Source organism: Buteo buteo, chromosome 1, assembly GCF_964188355.1.
Source record: "Buteo buteo chromosome 1, bButBut1.hap1.1, whole genome shotgun sequence".
Lineage (NCBI taxonomy): Eukaryota > Metazoa > Chordata > Aves > Accipitriformes > Accipitridae > Buteo > Buteo buteo.
Window position 1 is genome coordinate 31472509 of NC_134171.1, and position 20635 is coordinate 31493143.

A 20635-nucleotide genomic window follows, 5' to 3' on the forward strand; every position below is an offset into this window, starting at 1 on the left:
GTATGGGGTTTTTTGTGACTCAGTGCAAAATTTAGAGATGGTTCTAAAACTTCAAGTCCCTAAATTTAGGGAGGGGAGATGGATTTATTGCCTCCTGTTCAGTTTTACCTTTATCAAATTTAATGAAGAAATTTATTAAAATAATGGTTCCATTGCAGCAGTTGGTAATTTGCTTGGAAAAGCCCCTTTACTCTTGGCTTTTCTATATCACTTTATAATTCTCAGAACTTTGAAAGATAACACACAAGCATAAAGTAATCGTTGTCGTGTCATGTGTGTTGTTCCCCCCACCCCCTGCCCCCCCATTAGAGTTACATGTGGAACTATGCGTGAACTTTTTTTAATGTAATTTACTTCATAGAAGATATGTGGTAATTTTCCTTGTGATCCATGGAGCTGCTCTAACTCAACAGGTATATTGATAGTTTCCAGGAAAAAACCCCTAACAATCAGACATCCCTTATCAGTGGGGGATTAAGTAAGTTCATAAAATGAAAATTTGATTCTCTTCATTTTCTCCAACCTATTTAAAATATTTTATCAGTTCATCTGAATTGTAAGGGTAAAATTCACATATATGTTTGTCTTTGTAAAAGTATATTAAACTGAAACTGTGCAAAAATGAAAAAAAAACCCAACAACACCTGAAGCCATTCTTTGACGTTTGCCAGTCACAATCAATCAAAAAACCATTTTTATCTGCTGTTTTTCTTCATTAATTGGTTATTACTGTTCTGAGTAATGACACTGCTTTGAAAGTGCTCCGTAAATTGCTAGTTTTGGTGCTTGCAGCTGCTGTATGTCACAGTATGTCTTTACTGGTTTCAGTTTGTGTTAGGCAGCAAAAGCAGAAGTACTGTATCTGATTTTGCACCGTGATAAGAAATTTTTATCCAATAAGATCGCCCTTATGTGACATTCAGAAAAGAACTTGTTTTGTGTCAAAACACCTCAGCAATGTATTAATTCATTCTTTCCTTTATAAAAGATGGAAAACATTACAAATCCCAATCCAAAATATATTGGAAGTACCTGCTTGCTTTCAGCCTTGATTTATTAGCACCTAGTGATTTATTAGCCAGTTGGTTCTCCACCCCCTTGCTCAGGTAGTAACCCCTATCAGTTCCACGCCCTTTCCATAGGATAACATTTCCTTTTTTGAAGCTGCACTGCAGTGCTGGCTTATAATTATCCTGCGATCGGCTGGTGTGGTCAGGTCTGTCTTCTTGCCCATTTCTAGCTGATCGAGGCCAAGTTATTAGAAGAATGTCTCAGCAATATGCCCTAAACAAATGAGTTTGTACATAATACTTCAACATTGCCCCTCATTTCTGCTATCCCAGTCCTCCAGCGATCCGGTCTCCCTGGCATGGCACTCTGACTCTCCTCTGAGTTCAGGATACTTCTCAACTTTGCCTTATTGACGGATGCCAGTGCATGCTGTTAGTGCTTGTGCCTTATCACAGAAGAGGTTTGGTCTATGAGTTTCATGCTCCCTTTGTGAAAATTAACGTTTTCTATGGTAAGCCAGTAGTTTCTGTGAGGATGAAATGCTCCTTCGCTCACTGGTGAAACACTGGGAAGTGGTATGATCTGAAAGTGTTGACCTGTCCTGTAATACAGGACTTGTTCTAGGGGCTGGAGGGGCAGAAAAAGCAGTTTGTGTAGCACAATCCCCTGCAAGAATGACCGTAGTATTAGTGATTTGAGTGTGGGATCCTCATCTGTCAGCAGCTTGTGCCAGCCTTGAGGAGGTACAAATGACCTGCAGCCTCCGGGGAGGGGCAGCGGGGAGGTGTTTGGCCCGTTCGGGTTGTATTCCTTGGACTTTGGACCGCTCTGCAGCAGAGCCTCAGGCAAGTCGCTTTGCCTTTGGGAGGTTTATCCTTCCATCTGCGGCTTGGCCAGTAGTTCAGGTTTTAAATGCTTTCAATTGCATTGGATTGTCTCGTGTAAGAAACGAATCTGCTGAGGGAATCCCATATTTTACAATTTTTTCCTCTGAGAAGGAAATAATGAGCCAACAGCTCTTTACTGCATTGACCTTCAAGTGTTTAATGCAGATCTGGAAACCTCAGAAAAAACGCAGCATACCAAAAGGGTCTTCCATCATGAATAACTTGAGTTAATAAGTCTTGCCCTAGTAAAATAAAACTTTCTCCCTTCTGTTACATAATGGATGAATGTTTTGTTGGTGAATCAGAAGCTATTGCAGTCTCTTCCTTTCTAAAAGTCTCACATGCATCACTGAGCCCAGAGCTATTATAAGCAGGATTTATCTTATCCCATATGTTCTGCAATGCAGCCCAGCACCTCAGTAAGATCTATCGCATTTACTTAACCCTTTTGCAAATGTCCTGATATGTATGAACTCCAGTAGCTGCTGTCACTGTGCTCAAGATGCATATCCCAAGTTGTTTTAAACCCCCTGACTACTTGCTGTGTAACCTTTATATGGGGCTTCCCCCCAGCAGCTGGGAAAGAAGGAGGAAACTCCCTGGCTGCAGTAAGGTTTGCTGCTGAGGTTTGTACCAACTTTCTTATACTGCCTTCCCTGCCGAGAGTCCCCCCCTATCCCCAGGCTATCCCACACATTCCCAAAGTGACCTCCCTGCTTTAGGTTTGGCTGTGTTTTTTAGAGAGCAGTGCCTTCCCCATCCTAAAGGTGTTGCCCAGGGCTGGCAGTGGGATGGATTAGGGAGGCGGGATGCGGGTGTTGAAACAAAGGGTTGGGTGGGGAACATGAGGCTTTCTGACCTCTAGGACCACTCATTGTGATACTCACTAAAAGTAACAGGCACAGAAATACAAAGACTGGCTGGGAAGGCTTTAATTTATAGATGAGAAAAAGAGAGGAAAACAGGAGCTTAAAAAGGGAAGTGAGACTCTTGCTGGAGTAAATGAGACTGAAGAAGTGGATAGGAGCAGTATTTACTTGGCTCTGGTTCTTCTGTTTAATGTCACCTGAATGCTTTAAAACTGCTCTTTACTCCTCCTCTCCATTAACATCTCTTCCTTGCCGCTAAAGACCACTGTGCCAATCCTCATGCAGCAGAGGTTAAATCCTTTTGCCTTGAAGTGAGTAAAATAAGATTTTACTTTCCCTGTTACTTCCTCATTGTGTCAAGAAAAGTGTTGAAATAGCTCTTTCCTTGCTGTGGATGATAAAGTATATTATATGGTGTTTGAACATTAATAGACTCTATTATGCTGATTCATACGTGTTTACTAACAGCTGACAATCTCAGCTACATGTGCTTTCCTTGGAAGATACAGTGTTTGGGAGGAAGAAAAATCATAAAATGGGCTGTTTATAGAAATGTTTTTGCTTCTGCAGGTGGCAAGGGAAAACAGACATTTCTGGATCCAGAAAGTAAGATTGGTTCTTGCTGTGTTATGGATACTTTAGGTAGTATTACTAGTTTATATCAGGTAATCCAAGAATACCTGATCTTCTCTGTGGGACAAGGTTTGCAAGAAATAGTATCTCTTATAAGATCACTTGATACTCTTGAAAAACAGGCAAGCATTAGCACGATATTCTTCCTTTGCTTTGCCTAGGTGTTCCATGAGACTGTTGTGGTTGCCCCAATTTGTCACCTTTGATCCCTCTCAATCTTGTTTTCATTTAATGTTTCTCAGGTGTTGATTTAATCTCTGGTCATATTATCTCATCTTATCCCTGTCAGCATGGGACTATTGCATACTGTCCCCTTTACGAGCGTTATGTGCTAACGTCTCACAGAGTTGAACTCATTGCCGGGAAGTGACGTTACTGGCTCTGAGCGTCAGTCTTTTTTTATGTCAATCTTTATTCCCTTTGTGTTATCTTAAATGTTTCCTCAGGCTCTTTTGTGTTTGTGTGTGCTTTGTATATCTGGACCGTGTCCATTTATCAACCCCAGCTTTCTTTTTAGCTACCTATGGAAGAGAGGGCAATGGACTGAGGGCAGGTCACGGAGGCAGAGTATGTCCAGAATCCAACTTGCCCTGTGAAATCTGACGAACTACAGTAGGTACAGGAGCCCACACCTATTTTAAAACATGGGAACATGGCTAAGCAGAGCAGAGCCTGCCCTCCTCCTCCTTGCTCCCAAACACTTTGTTTCCCTTTCCTGCCAGAGTGGGGATGTCTTTCCACAGAGCGCTGCCCCCAGCTCTGCATGCAAATGTATCAGCAATAACGAGCAGCTCTGGGGAGTCACAGAAATGGATGTACTGAGACGTGGAGTGGGTGGGAAAGCTGGAGGCAAGTGCCGATGCCGTTTTGCACGGGGAAGCTTTGTGCCCTATGAGAATAGACCGGGCCGGGGGGAGGCAGGGCACCTTTTTGGGTGGGGACCTGAAAAGCAAAGAAGACTGTGCAGACGCATGGCCGGCCCAGGGCTCAACAGGGCAGTGCTTGTGGTAGTGGCTATCCAGAGTTATTTTAAAAAGAGCATGAATAAGTATACCATTAGCTTAAAATCAAGGTGGGGGTTTTTATTACTGATACTGGCAGTGTACTTCATAACAGCCTTTTTCTGCTGTAGAGATGTGATTAGAGATGTCAGTCAACTTGCCCTCTTAACAGTATTTTTTAGTTCCCTTTTTCACCTCGGCTGCTGTATTGTGCCCGCAGCCCAGTAACCCACCTGCCCTCTCCCTGCCGTGCAGGTCTTAATGCGGTATGCGTGTGGATTTCTATTCTCTAAATTCTTTATAGAAATTCCTATTCAATTTAATAATTCATATATTCATTAATCTAGCCTATTGCACCATATTTTATGGCCATTAAATTTGCTAACAAGGAACACATTATTTTGGAGACAGCTCCTGTGCAGTATCTCATACTATAGATAGGTATTACAGACAGGTGCTGCATTTCACATAATGAACAAATGTCTGTAAAATCTCCACAAATCCCACTGCAAAACTGAGGTTTGAAAAATCTTGGTCACAATAACTTCAACTTTATGAAGTCACTATAAATTCTGCTTTTACTTATTTTTCTCCTCAATGATCGTCTTTCTACCCACCGGTTGATGCATTTGCTTGGTCAGCTCTGCTCGGAGAGGTCTCTCCCTGCAGGTTTTCTCACCCATGCTACTGTGAGCTCCTTCAGCACCACAGCAAGGAGGAAAAGCTACAAGGAACCAACACCTTGCTACATTCTCTGATTATATGAGACTTTCTGCTTCTCATGTGAAGCTTGCTTTTCTTGAGAATTATTTTTTAGGTGTTGCCAGTGGTGGTGACATCTCCTCTGTCCCATCCAGTGGTGTCCCATCACCCCTGCATTGTGCCTGTTGTTTGGGATACATCACTCGCTCTCTTTCCAATCGTTTAAGTCTCTTCCCTCTGTAAGAGTGGTAGTTAAGTCTTTATTTGACCTATGCTTCTGTTGAGGGCTCTGTGCAGTTTTTGAAAGGCTTCACATCCTAGGAATCCCAATGGATTTGGGTGACATTTGAACAGTTTAACTACAAGCTATCTTATGGGGATTTGTCAGCTGCTGCATTGCTAAGACTTTGTCATCTGGAGTCCAAAGGTTGTGCCTGATTTACAGGCTATAAAGCCCATTGCACTGGCCTTCATCTTTCATGGAGAGCACCCTAGAGTGAAAGAGAGAGTGCAAGAGGTGTAGCTGCTCCTACCAGTCTCCCCTCTGTCGTTGGGAGTGGATGGACTACATGCTGCCTTCATGATGCCAATGCTCTCCACTTTAACTGGCTCTGTGTTAGGCACTGCATGTCTTTAGGCAGCTGACAAATTATATGACAGGTTAAAGATTATTCTAATCTGCTCTGCTACTCTTCTGGAATAAGCTGAGAAGGGAGTGTTTACCATATGTGCTGTGTTATTCTAGCTAGCATAACCAACCTTATTTATCTGTCGCCTTCACACCTCGTGTTTTAATGTGATTCAAAACTGATTTACTGTTAGCTGTTTATAGTGATTTGAACAAGAGAGGCTTGTCAAACAGACAGGAAAGAAGGTTTAATTGCTGATTTCCCATGTTCTCCTGGGGCTGGATCTGTAGGATTCCCATTCGAGTGATTAAGGAGAGAAGCAAATGGCCCGTGTAAGCAGACTTGTTTCCTGGCTGTTTCAGCAATTGTCCTTGACACAAGTTGACAGCATTGGATGTCCCAGCCTTCAGCCTTTCTTACCGCATTTTTTTTCTTTCAGCAGTATAGGTAGACAGGAGGGATGAGTCATGTTTAAGTTCTAGCATTAGAGACTCAAAAGGCTTTTGGGCAGGGTGTTGTCTGTTGCATTGCCAATGTTTGGATTCCTTTTTGTACTTGTTTCACTGTTATAGAAAGCGTTTTACCCTGTAGGTGATATCATCCCACATCATCCTCCATAAGATCTTGTGAAAAATTTACGTAAATAGACTTTGCCTTAGCGGTCAGGCATTGCCTCCTTAGAAACCTGGAAGGGCTGGCTGCTCCTTATCTCTGCACTGGCAAGATGGGGAATAGTGTGTGCAGCCTGTGCAGGGAAGTGTGCTGATTGGTTTTGCAATGAGTCACAAAGCCTAATTTAAAGAATTCACGTGTAGTAATGTGACAGCTGTGATGATGGCGTACGGTGCGGGGGAACAGCTAGGGGACATGTTAAATCACATGGAGAAAAGTAGATCTTGGCTGGAGATAACCATGTTGGCTTTCACCCATTTTGATGAAATGAAAGCTGTGTTGACCTGTCTTGCTTGTTTAACACCTAGATTCATATTTGGTGAATCAGTACAGTAGATTTAGAGTTGATGAGGTAATTCACAGTTATATCTTTAGACCTCCGAAAGAGGAGGGGACAAGGGTAATGTGGATGAATGACACAGTGAGAACCTTTTTTTAAAAATGCTGTAGTTGAATTGACTTATGCAGTAAATTACATTAACCAGCAGAAATGGCATCATACAGCCTTCCCTTTCAAAGAAGGCTGAGGAAGCAGGCGAGGTGGGAACTGTGGAATACCAGCTCTTTCATCCAGTCTTGTGTCTGGTACTGATGCTTTCTTTCCTGTATGCTCTACCATTTGATTTATGAGTTTTTGCAGGCAGTCTCTGAAGCATGCGAAGGGTTGGGGCAGCTGTGGCCTAGAGCAGTAATTTCTCTCTTTTTCTGCATGACTGCCTGCCTGTCTGTTAGGGGTTTCATATAAGAATATATTTCCCTAAAGTCGGAATTGAGCAGCAAGCAATTGGTCTGGCTGGGGGTGTAAGTTGGTCAGCTTATGGAAAGCAGAGCTAGAGGACAGGGAGAATGAAGTTCTGTACCTTTTTTCTTCTACGCTGGTAAAACTGCTGCTTCAGTGATTGTTGTTTTTCTCATCTGCTCATTGTGGGTCAGCGATTCTGGATCAAAATTTTCTAATGCTGGGCCTGTATTTGAGGCTTATAATTCAGCTTTTTATCTTTATGCTGCTACTGGGATGCCTTGTTGTCTTAATGAAGTTGCACAAATGCTGTGTACTTTGACTGCCCAATGAGAATGATACCTTCTTATGTATCTGTAAAGGAAATGCAGAATTACTATCTGTTGTGTCTTTGACTTTATAATTTCAATCTAGGTTTCCTATTTCATCCATTATTAAGTACAGATAGATTCACAAAGAGTAGCTTTCTGGGTCTTTGTGTAAGTTTGATCCCACCCCCAGGTTTAACTCAGGCTTGCTGGTACCATGCTGGTTTGGAAACCACTTGTCACTGGAAGTAGATGGATCACAATGTGCTTGGGCACATTTTCTCTCTCTAAATACCCTGTAGTTTTGCCTCCAGCAACTACAAATGGGTGTAACTCAGATGTGGCTTTGCCATACACAGGTATAGCAGAGTGGAGTGTAAAACCTGATGTGGTATTGAAGAGTACTGTTGCACTACAGAACATTTTTCACGTTTCCTAGTCAAATGTTCCTACAGGGACCTCTATGTACTTTGCAACCAAACTGCTGCTTTCTGCTGAGCAACAGCTCATAGGAAGAGTAGAGCGTGCTGAGGCAGTGCATATGCACGCAGCCTGGGAGAAAAGCACATACCAGGACTTAAATAGCTTATGAAAATATTTGTCACCAATACACTATGATGCTTCACAAACTGGATTATGATAGGAGGTTAAAAGTTGTTTTTGTTTTTTTTTTAAAAAAAACCTAGCTTGTTTTTATGTAGAGTCAATGCAAAAAAATAAGTAGAGGCAGAAAAGAAATGGAAGCTCTTTGGCAGTTATGATGTTTGAGAAGTTCTTTGGTGCATCCCAACCCTGAGAAATTAACCCTTTCTTGTCAATGGTTAACAAGAAACTCTAATTCTTTTTAATAGATATGGGGAAAGTAGTTCAAAGCTGCCTTTATTTTCTTCAGTCTTTGGTGGAAAAAAAGTTACTTTTTTTTTTTCTCCTGGTTAACTTTTTTATTTCTTGTTCCTGTCTTCATGTCTGTTTTGTCTTTTTGCTGTGCTTTTTTTGGTGGAGCTTTTAAAATTTAAGCATCTCAAGGAAGAAATGCTTGGTCAAATTCTGTCCTCAGTTACTTGGGGAAAAAAAGTCAGAAAAATGTATTGACTTTGCTGATATAAAGCTGGATGCTTGTTGAAGTAACCTACCAGCAAACTAACAGAACTTTATCCTGTTCTCTTTGCTCATTTCTAAAATGACTTGTCTAGTTATGAGGCTACTTAAGTAAAATACAGCTGGTTGTTCTCAATTGTTTTTAATTCAAGGCAGAGGATCCAGCACCTGCCGAAGTGGGGTGACCAAAGCAGTGCTTGTCTTTTGGTGAGAAGGTCAAAAGTGTGGTGTAAAGCCTAAAAACGAGCCTCATTCTTATATTCTGGCTCTGCAAAATTATTCTTTCTCTTCATCCAAACGTTTGGCTGCACTGACACCTCCAAGCAGATCCTTAAACCCAAGAGCAGACGTTTTAATGCTCTTACCTTTGCTTTGTCAATATGACGTGTCAACAGCAAGTTGCAGCCCTGCATTTACATTGCAAGCGCCAGGCTGCTTCGGGCTGGTGACTTGCTCTTTGACCTCATTCTTCCTTTGAACCTGCTGCCGTGGTGCGTGCTCGCCAGCTGCGTCCCTCAGCCCTGCGCCTGTTTGTCTTGTAATCCGCAGACAAGAAAAAAGCAGGCAAATTCCAGCCTTTTAAGAAGCTCTTCGGCAAGAGGAAGAAAAGAGAGCCCGCGTCAGATTGCGAGGAAGCCAAACTGAAGCCCAGCCACTCCTTTGGCAACGTCTGCAACGGCACCTTCTCCTCCGATGAAGAGCCAAACGGCGGTCTGAGGTAAGCGCGCCTGGGTCTGCTGCCAGCCTGTGCAAACGCAGGGCTTGTTCTCCCTGCTTTTAATGGTATGGAATGTAAATTCTGCCTCTGCTGAGTGGTAGCAAGTTGTACACTGCTTTTACGTAGCATGTGCATCTCTGTCCCTTCTCTGAACGTGACGCCCACTGCTGTAGACTCCGAGGTCTTGCTTCTTGCGTGTGTTACTTAATGGGTAGATGTGCCAGTCTGCAAAAAAGAAATCCCAGGGTGAAGCAGAAATGAATTTGAATCCGGTTCCGTGATTCAACAGAACTCCATGGCGAACACCTGAGCAGAGGTATTAATGGCATCTGTGTTTTTAAAATGGGGAAAAGGGAAACATGAACTGGCTGCTACAGATACTTTATTGTGTACTTTTCCCTGCAAGGTGGTATCTCTGGGTCAGGACAGACACATCATCCTCTTTCAGTCTATCCCATACAGTTTTTGCATTGTAATTGGGGTCAACAAACGGGCTGCTTTTATTCTGATCCAATTTGAATGTAGAGTAGAAGGAGGAAGAAAGGGGAGAGAGACACCTAGAAATCAGATCATATTCCAGTGACAAGAGAGGATGACAGAAGGACAGCATGAGAATTTGCTGTGGAAATGGTGGGAGAAAGAAACCACACAGAGTTAACTAGTCAGCAGTCTCTAACTATGAACAGAACAGGAAAAAAACACAAACCAAACCAAAACCAAACAAAAAACCAAACGAAAACAAAACCCCACACCCCAACAAAAACAAAAAAACAAGACCAGATGTGCAAACTAATTGGGTCAGTAATACTTATTTCACTTTTCCAACTGAAAGTCTCAGAGAAGTTAGTTGACTCCTGGTCAAATCCTGCTTCTTTGGAAGAAAGGGAACTGTTTGCACTGGCAGTGTGAGTATCTGAAAGTAACAAAAACTCTGAAAGAATAAAAAAAACATACCAAATTCTTCTGCTCAAGAAAGAAAAGTGTATCAGAAACATCCCCCTGCACAGTATTTTCAATGGTGCAAAATCATAGTTGTGAAAATGTAATTTTTTTAATTTTATTTTTTTAAGCTTCTGGATTTTTTGTTCCATTCTGTGAAATTCTGTAAGTTCTAGGTTTCCCCTTTGTTTTCCACAGTGCAGTCTTGTACACCTCTTTTGCCTGTCCCAACTTTTCTGAAAATCAGGACTGAGCATAGCCACATCATAGATGGAGATGTCACTGACTGCTGTTGTGTTGCATTACCTGTATGCATGATGCCCAGCAACCACAGGAAGTTAGAGTACCTTTTGCCTCTAGAGCAAACTAGTGAACAAGAGCAAAACAAGGGGCATCATCTCATTATTAGGGATTTCACATCCAGTGTAACTGAAAATGCAGTGCTGCACCCTGAAACAAACTGATATGGGAACTTGTCCCGTTCCTCAACAGTGAAGTGAAGGTGTGGCAAACCCTTGTAAGACTGTTAAATGCTTGCATTTTTAAACATATTAATTTTTCTAATTAAAGGCATTAAATATAAACCTCTGGTGGAATAAATCAGGCTGCACAATTTAAATCACAGGGGATTAGCAAATGTGAAGGGTTCCATGTCTCATCTCAAGTGGAACATTTCTTTCTGTGCCTGTGATTCGTGAGATGTTCTTCTATTTTAACCTGCTAGAAATACTCAGTCAAAACTGTTTTCCCTGTCAGGCTTTGTGGTGCAAATGTGGGTGGGATTTGATAATAATTTTCAGTTTGCAGGTAGTGTTTGCCACGTTACTCATCTTACAACAAGCATAGATGTTCAGTGGAGTGCATTAGATTGCTTTGGGGAGCTCGGTTTTGCCACCCCTTGCTGTTTTCAGCACCGTGGCTTCCATCCATTACATATTTTGCCTTTAATGTAATTTCAAATGTTTATGAATTGAATGCAGAGATAGGCTATCTAAGTAAAATAATATATGTAGCTGTTTACAAGTTGTCTAACAGCAAATACATTGCCATACCTTCCACTCTTCATATAAAAATAGACCAGAGCAAATATAAATAACTAGTAGTATATTTATATAACCAAAATCCTGAGCAGTTTTATAAAACCATTTGCTTCAAACTCTTTAAGAATGTGCAATGACCATATATTTACAAAAGCTTAATAAAAGTTCCAAATTTGCAACAAAAGTTCAAGGATGCTCCCATTCCCTTTACAGGTTGATGAAGAAATACAGCTCTATTAAGTATGTTAATTTGTTATCTGCAGATATTTCATGTGGACTTTTTGTTTTGTTTTGGGGAGAGGATGTTGTTATTCTGAAAAGTTATTAAGGGAGGAAGCTGCTTCAGGAAGGCAGAGACAAGCAAATAAATGAGTATAGGCTAAATAAGGCATCTGTATTGCTTCCAAGACCTAAGCTAGTATTTCACTGTGTGCTGTATTGACTTACAAGCCTGCTCAGAGCTAATGCCTGAATCTCTAATGGAGACTGTGCTGACTGGGTGATGCAGACATACCAGGAGCCATTTAGGTAATCTGCATATGGTGTAGATTGACTAGCTGAGTTGGAAGCAGCCTGAGAGATCTGCCTATCCATCCTTTCTTACAGATACTTACTGGACTCATCAGATGCAAATAACTTGCTTGGTATCCTGATATATGTACACTTCAACCTATTTATTCATCCATGTTGTTTTGCAGTTCCCAAGTGGGAGGTTTCTGACTGCAATTTGTCTTGCCCTGCCTTGTGAAAGACTGGAATTCTTTTCCCCACTTTCATATTGCCCTTCTTGCTTTTACAAAGTTAAAACTGTATTCATTAACTTTCTGTCCTAACTGTATGAGCTGGGAGACAGAAGTGTTTATTACAAGATAAGTTGTGTTTGTGGAGCTTCTGTTCTAAGGCTATTATTTGGCACTTTATAAGATTTTATATTTGTCTTATTTGTCACAGTTAGCACTAAGCAAGCATTGTGAGGACATACCTGAAAGGGCACCTGTGCGCTGCCCTACAAAAAGTTTGTCATTCTGGGTTGATGTGCAGAGGCAGCAGGGAATTAAATTTTTTCTTACAGAGAGTACAGTAGAGTGCCTTTACTTGGGCTGAATGTAATACTTCAAAGGACCTGGAATTAGACCTGTCAGGTCTTTAAGACTCAGGTGTGGCAACATTGATCATCTTCCAGGGAAAAGTCTCTCAGCAAACTTCAGTCTCTTGAATGTGCCTGTCCATGAAATGGGACCCCTTTATTTGTAAATCCCTAGGAAATTCTGCATAATCCCAGTGAAACTGTTCTCAGGTCACCTACATAAAGTCATCCTCATTACGAAGAAATCACCTAAAGATCTTAATTGTCTCTGTATGCTGGGGAAGACTGCCTACTGGAAGAAGAAAAGTGAGATATTTCCTGTCTCGTGAAGAACTTTTCCCAGTATTTGCTGAACCTTTGTCAGCATGAATTGCTGTTGGGACTGGACTGAGAATCACCCAGCTCTTTGCCTGGTAGAGCTGTGCTAAACTGTACAGCAGTTACTACTCAACTAATGAATTTAGCTTCTTTTCTGCTTGCGGGGACCGCCTGCATAAGCACTGTGATTTCTCCAAATATATTAGTTCTTTGAAAATGCCTCATTTTGGCAAGCAAAGTTGGTATTTGCTGTTCAAGCTGTACCTTTGTTGCACTTGATCAGATAATTCAGAGAGATCATATAATAGCATTGTGTCACTTCCATGATTGTGGAAGCCCAAAGCATTCCCTTGCAAATACGAAGTTTGGTTTCTGACAAGTCAGAACTTCAAAATTATCTTTCCTTGACAATTGTCCTGACACCTTGCCAGGAAACTTCAATTCTAGAAATGTAAACTGGCAATATGCAGAGCTGAAGGAAAATCTTTCAGTACTTTTTGCAATATTTGTCTACTCAAAGACAGGCTTCATGTGAGTTTAAGGCAAGTATTTTGCACAGTTCTCATCACTAGGCTATATAGATAAGCAAAATAGGCAATAAACTGTTTATGGACCAAAGCTGGGGCAAGGAGCATGGTGTGTTCCCAAGCTGTGTCAGGAGTTTTATCGCTTGTGACGGCAAGTTCCCAGCGGGGACGCCGCAGGGTGGCAGTGCCAAAGATGCAGCACAAGTCAGGTCATGCATCTGTATGGAGCCGCACATTGTGTGAGCGACTGTCTCCTGGTAAGAACTGAAGTCTCCTGAATTTCTCCAGGCAGTCTGTCTGCCAGTGCCAAGAGTGATTCTTTCCATTTGAAAAGAGCAGAATAAGGACAGGGGAGGGGAAAAAAATGCATTTCATTGTCATCTTAAGAGGCCTTCATTTAGTAATATGCTAAAGTTAATTTTTGTCAGAGGCTGGGTGGGTTGGGCTGTCTCACTGGCGGTTTATGCCCGAGTCCAAATGCCACAGACAGTCTGAAGGTGGAAACGAGACAGTGGTTTCAAACCAGCCATCAGCTTTTTATAGTGCAAATGTGGCTTCTCTCTGCTTAAGAGAGGCCAATGGCAATTGTGGAAAGAACGTCGGTGATGAATGGATGGGGCTTTCATGGGAAAGGGTGCCTGCACAGCGTATTTCTTGGTAGATACTTGGCTGCTAGCGGCCATCCTAAAAGTATTTTTTAGAGAGGAAATAATGAGAGCAAGACTTGATGAGTCAGTTGAGTTGTGGTATCGGCAATAAATTCCAGACAGCTGTTGTTGTTTATCTAAGAGATAATTGACCTGTAAAGTATAAATTTTAATCTTACATTAATTTTGAATTCTGGGCCTGAATGGCCACAAAGGGCACAGGCAAAAATTTTCAGCCAGAGGAAGGATAGAAAGCATAGCTATCAACATGTCTAAATCACAGTCGCTTTAATGGATTGAAACTTGAGAAAGAAGCCTACAGAAAGTGGAAACAAATGATGAATCGTACAGGGGTATGAAGGATAAGGGGGAGTCATTTTATTAATTGTTTACTGATAGGAGGAGGACTAAGCGAAGAGTTGGTCCTCTGTAAGTATGGAGGGAATGATGGCAACAAATAATGCCAAGAAAGCCACAGTGTTTCAGTCCCTTTTTAACTTTCATCTTCACATGAAAAAAGGGGAAAAATTGGGGGGGAAAAAAGCAGCACTAGGTGTACTTTTGACATTACATCTGTTTTTAGCCTGTGTGAACTTTGTTACTGTGAGTGCAGTTTATATTGGGTTTGTGCATACATGGATAGCAGGAATATCACAGCTTTGAGAGAATACATATGCGAAATAAAATGCAGGGTTTTCTGGAGGGTGCAGACTGGGACCTGTATTCTTGTGGTTGGTTTAACAGAAGTTAGAGGTAGGAGAGGCTTGTTCAGTGCTCAACCATTCTTTTGGTGAGTGTTCTCAGCTAAGCATTTACCTCAGGAAAACAAAATTATTCATCTGATTTTCTAAACAGCACACTCAGCTTGGGAATTTCTGCAGGTATTTGTGGTCTTCTACCCCTCCAATAACAGTATACTATATAAGTCGGGTCTAGGAGGTGATACAGTTTATTCATTATTATTCATCTCTTGTATCTCCATTTTAGTTTCTGAATATTTAATTTTCATTTTGCATTTCATGTGAATGAGGACAACTCATCTGTGTCAAATGTGGCCTTGGTTACTAACTGCTGATCAGTGGCATTCACTGTCGTTGTCATAGAGACTGGCCTGAAAAATGAATGTAATTGTATTTTCCTCAGCTCCCAAGTGACTCTTGTATTATTGCTCAGGTAATTACCTGACATGTACCTTGAAAGAATATGTGGTGATTAAGTAAGGCAAAAAAAAAACTATCAGGAGAAATTGCTCAGTCTCTTTCTTTCTGGACTTCACATTGCCTCTTGAGCAGTCCCAGCCCCTGCTCTGATGGCATGTTCACCTTGCAGCTCAGATTTCCATGTCATTTCAATGGGTAATGCACTTCGCGTGAAGAGTGTCTCCCATGTTACTTTGGGGGAGATAGTGAAAAGAGTGGGATGGATGTTATGTTCTTTTCTTAGCATTGTCCTGTACTACCTGTAAACATCAGATTTGGTACAGATGAAAATCAGCAGCAGGACACGAAGATTCACGTTCCTGCTCCAGGCCACCTCAGGGATTCCACTAAGGGCTTGATCCCAAGGTACAGTCTATTTTCAGCATCTCATTTAGATGGACTCTTATAAAGCAGACATAGCAAGGTAGTTGTTGGCATACAATCTGTCCCAAAATTTCCAAAAGCAGGTCATGATATTTTCAAATCTTCATAAAGCGAAGTCTTGCTTTTACCTCCAACTCAAACTTGTAAGCCTAATGTATAAACTTTTAAGGTCTGTGTATTGTTTTTTCTGCGTGACTGTTAGAGCATTTGATCGCATGAAAATGATTCATCAACAGTTCAGCTGTTTGGTTTCTAAATTTTAGAGTGGGGAGGAGGGAAACCCAACAACCAATAAATGATAACTAGCAAGAATCTGCTTTGTGACAATAGGAAGAATAAGAAAACTTTGATGTATTTGTTTATTAGCTGGTAGTATACTTATACATTCATAAATCCCTGTGAATTAAAGGTACTAGCTAAACTTGAAAACAACCAGACCTAGAGAATCACAAGCTTTTGTGGTTTGGGTCTAGGGGAATGTCTCGATTCCTTCTTGGACAATTTCAGCCACTACTTTGACACATTTCCATGGGGATGAAGCATTGGGCAGTTCTGTATGAAGCAATCTAGATCAACAGTTAAAAAGTGATCTGTCTACCCGCTTGCAGCTTCAGAGAGCTCCCAAGATATCTTCTCTCTGTCACATCCAATTTTCATGCTCTAGGCAATTTTTTTTTTTCTTCTGCTTATTAGCCTGATTTCTGCAATTGGCTTTTGTCAGTCTCCTAATTTCCTTTGGAAGTGCCTCATTTTGACTGCCTTCCTGGCTCCAGTGGGAGTGCCTTGGTGCAGTGGTGCTTGGTGTCCACCTTCTCCTAGAGACTTCATCTTAGCAGCAATCTCATTTCAATAAGTAGCTCTTCAAGCCCAAGAAGAGCAAAGCAACATATGGACATTGTAAGGCTTTTAGAAATAAAGTATGTTTTGATTTTCTTCACTTGTGTCAGCTGACACGGATCCGTGTAGAACAAGTTTCTTATTTCTGGGTTACAAGGTGTATTATGGGAACAAAAGGGTGTTCCAGGACAGAAAAGGTTGTGGAAAAGAGCAGCTTTGCTCTCTCCAGTTCCTCGTTTGCATGGATCTTTTTAAAGGATTCATTACAGGTTTTGGTGAAATTAGAGTTCTTTCACCTTTTCTGTAATTTATATTGCAGCTGAGCAGCACAGGAGTAGGAGCCACAACCACCTTAGGAGTGGCCATTTCTGATGTAGTACTGAGTGGCATGTAGTCAGGGCAGATGAGTGGGGAAATTCCTGAAATGGTCCCAGGTGTCTTGGCAGAACATAAGACACAAGACTAATATCATGCTCAGCATTTTTGTTGATCTTACCCTTTCTTGACACCTGTGGCTGGTTGACCCTGGCTGGATGCCAGGTGCCCACCAAAGCTGCTCTATCACTCCCCTCCTCAGCTGGACAGGGGGGAGAGAGAATATAACAAAAGGCTCAGGGGTCAAGATAAGGACAGGGAGATCACTCAGCAATTGCCATCACAGGCAAAACAGACTCGATTTGGGGAAAATTAACTTGACTTATTACCTATCAAAATCAGAGTAGGATAATGAGAAATAAAACCAGATCTTAAAACACCTTCCCCCCACCCCTCCCTTCTTCCCGGGCTCAACTCCACTTCTGATTTTCTCTACTTCTTCCCCCCAGCAGCGCAGGGGGACAGGGAATGGGGGTTGCGGTCAGTTCATCACACGTTGTCTCTGCCGCTCCTTCCTCCTCAGGGGCAGGGCTCCTCACATTCTTCCCCTGCTCCAGCGTGGGGTCCCTCCCATGGGAGACAGTCCTCCACAAAATTCTCCAATGTGGGTCCTTCCCACAGGCTTCAGTTCTTCACGAACTGCTCCAGCGTGGGTCCCTTCCATGGGCTGCAGTCTTTCAGGCACAGACTGCTCCAGCGTGGGTCCCCCACGGGGTCACAAATCCTGCCAGAAAACCTGCTCCAGCGTGGGCTCTTCTCTCCATGGGGCCACGTGTCCTGCCAGGAGCCTGCTCCAGCATGGGCTTCCCATGGGGTCACAGCCTCCTTTGGGCACCCACCTGCTCTGGCGTGGGGTCCTCCCCGGGCTGCAGGTGGAGATCTGCTCCACCGTGGACCTCCCTGGGCTGCAGGGGGACAGCCTGCCTCACCATGGTCTTCCCCACGGGCTGCAGGGGAATCTCTGCTCCGGTGCCTGGAGCATCTCCTCCCCCTCCTTCTTCACCGACCTTGGGGTCTGCAGGGCTGTTTCTCTCACATATTCTCACTCCTCTCTCCAGCTGCAATTGCACAGGGTTTCTTTTTCCCCTTCTTAAATCTGTTCTCCCAGAGGCACTACCACCGTCGCTGATGGGCTTGGCCTTGGCCAGCAGCAGGTCCGTCTTGGAGCCATTTGGCATTGGCTCTGTCTGACATAGGGGAAGCTTCTAGCAGCTTCTCACAGAAGCCACCCTTGTAGCCCCCTCCAGTACCAAAACCTTGCTATGCAGACCCAATACAACACCTCAGCTCTTGCCTTCCCCCCTCCTATTACCAACTTAAGTCCTTGTGCTCCAGAAGCTTTCTTCTCAGGTATGTGGGCTAGGACTTTTCACCACTTCTTACAATTTTATCACTTACTAGAAATATGCACTAAATGCTATCAGCTTGCCATTTTAATTTTTTTTCAGCTGCTACTTGAGTGCAAAGATGCCTCATTATGTACACTGTAGTTTGTAGATGATCCTGAGAACTCTTCAGTAGGCTTTGTCTCTGCAAAAGTCCTCCATGTTTTATACCAGGTCCCACTCTGTGTCTCCTTTTTAACTTGTCTTTTGTCCTCAGCCCTGATCATGACTAGCTTCATTTTCACCTCAGTAATCCCAGAACTCTTTTTACTCTGTTCTTCACTTCTTTCATCACATACGCTATCTTGCTTTAGTCTCCCTGAAAGGTTAGGCTGCCTTACTGTCCACTTGTCCTCTCCCTTGCCTCCCTCTCAGATGTTTTTATGGCATTCCCCCTCCTAATCTTCATATGCATTATTTTCTTTCAGGTTCTGCATGGCAACTGTCTTTTCAGCAGCTGGTAAGGTCTAGGGCTGGGCTCCCAAACCAAGCAGAGTTGTCACCAGCAGTATAACGTACTGTCTTATTTCCTCTTACTTTCGTTCCTTGAGCTAAATGCAATCATTATACGGCACTTACTCCTGCCAAGCCTAACTTAGTCTTTTCACTTCCTTTTCTGTACGTTTTGCCATATTTTAGAGCAAATTTTGCATAAACATATGCTGCTATTTGATCGAATAGTGTCACATGCAATGGATTGCCAGATCAAGTGTGAAAGTTGGGCCATCTAGAGCCTGGTTCCTTCCGCTACTCTGCATATTTCTATGATAACTGGTGAATTGTCCACAGTGCTCAAGGGATTGCAGAATTACTGGAAACCAGAGTGATGCCTTTCTTTGCTCTGCATACTGAGACTTTCTGAGATTAGACAGTTTGGTGAATAATTACATAAAATGCATGTGTCAAGACCTATCTAGTCCCAGCTCGCTACCTTCTTGTCAGACTGCAATGATAAGACAGGGATGATAAGGCAGGTTTGAGGCTGAGACAAGAATTCAGTCTGTAGGGCAGGATCAGATCCATTGATCATGCCACAGGTCCACAGCTGAGAAGGCAGGGCCGAAGGCAAGCCAGGAAACCAATCTGCAAATTGAGGTCTGGATCAAGGGGCTTCAGCACCAGGCAGAGTTGTGGCTGAGCTGGAGAGCAGCACTCCTCCAGCATACCTCAAGCAGGAACCAACAGCTCAACTGTGATCTTAAATAGAGCTCCTGGACCCATGTGTGTGGGTGGAGGTCCCGGATGAGGCTGGTCAGGGATGTTAAACCTTATTAGTGCACTCAGGGCCTTGATACTTCCCATGATCGCTTTATGCTCTTAATTATCATTATTTTAGTTAGATTATTAGCATGTATTAAAGATCCATAAGCTACTTAAAGCTAGGCTTGATGTCTACTTTTAAAAAAAATAAATTTATGGTAAGTTCATAGGTTACAGATCCCCTGATGACACCAGACTGGAGCTTTGTATAAGATAATGTTGCATGATGTCTTTGAAATGAGCCAGGGTACCAACACAGAGGCTGCAAAACAGGTCATTGGCATCAGTGGGACTCTGGTGGGTCATAACAATGAATCCGTGGAGTTTTCCCAGAGTTAGTGCTCTGAAGTTTGGCAGTTCCTAAAGGTGATACAGATACATCTTTAAATTGAACACAGGAATGATCTCTAAGTTGACTTTATGAAAAAGAGTCCTTCAACTGCCTTGCTAAGAAAATCTCCCTTTTGCTTGTTCAGGTTGTAAGGTCTATATTTACAGGTTTGTTAATGCAATGAAGCAACATACTGTCTGAGCACAGTTGTAACTCAGAGTTATGTTGCAGCATGGACAATATTCCCTATCCAGGCATGAGTTAGAACCAAAATTCACATTCCAGCATGACAGATGAAAGAGAAGACACTAAAAATGCAGCTCAGAATTACAATCCATTTTCCTCTATTACAGTATTAATGCATCTCTGGAATGACTAGAAAATGCAATTTATGTTTTTCATCTCTAGCTGCCCTGGGGACATTCATGGGAGATGCAAAGAGCTGGAATCAGATTTCTTCTTTAAAACAAAACATTAAGTAAAGGCAACCTATCACTGCACTTGTCATTTCCCTGGGGCACTATTTTGGAAGTGACCCTCAGATGTCTTTGAAGGGATTATACTAAGGGTCAATACCTGGCTAAAACAAATTCATTCTTGCTTTGAATGCTTTATGAATTTTTTTAGTGTTAAAAATGGCTGTATGTTAAAAAGTTGCTCTCGTCTCTAATCATTACAGAATCGGTTTCTAATGGAAATCTAAAAGAGAGAAAGTCATGAGACTGGGATTTTTTTTGAGCCAGTCTCTACAAACATGAAAGAACAGAACAGCTCATTCTTTCCCTTTATTTTCCAGTTTCTATTTCCAACTCTTTAATATCAGAGTGGGAGGAACATTTATGACACACTAAAAAAGCAATTGGTGGTGCAAGCTTTTTGTACTACAGTAACGCACCGATATGGGATTATGCAAGAGCTGAGACCTCAGTGTTCCCTGCTGGCAAAACTTCCCTTTTTTAAGGACCCCACATTTGTCTTTGAGAGGATAAATAGCTCTGGAGAAAAATGGGGTCTAAAACATAATAGCCACCAGTACCGA

General features: G+C 42.3%; 1 protein-coding gene across 4 annotated transcripts in view; it reads left to right on the forward strand.

The window, feature by feature from the left end:
- Nucleotides 1-20635, forward strand: part of CRACD (capping protein inhibiting regulator of actin dynamics) — a 139066-nt gene that overhangs the window by 84725 nt on the left and 33706 nt on the right. For all 4 annotated transcript variants that reach the window (XM_075026308.1, XM_075026317.1, XM_075026293.1 and 1 more), the window contains one exon: nucleotides 9099-9267. Coding sequence is in view for 2 of the 4 variants with exons in the window: in XM_075026293.1 (XP_074882394.1) it covers nucleotides 9099-9267 (169 nt within the window). In the remaining 2 variants the exon portion in view is untranslated. The remainder of the gene's footprint in view (nucleotides 1-9098; nucleotides 9268-20635) is intronic.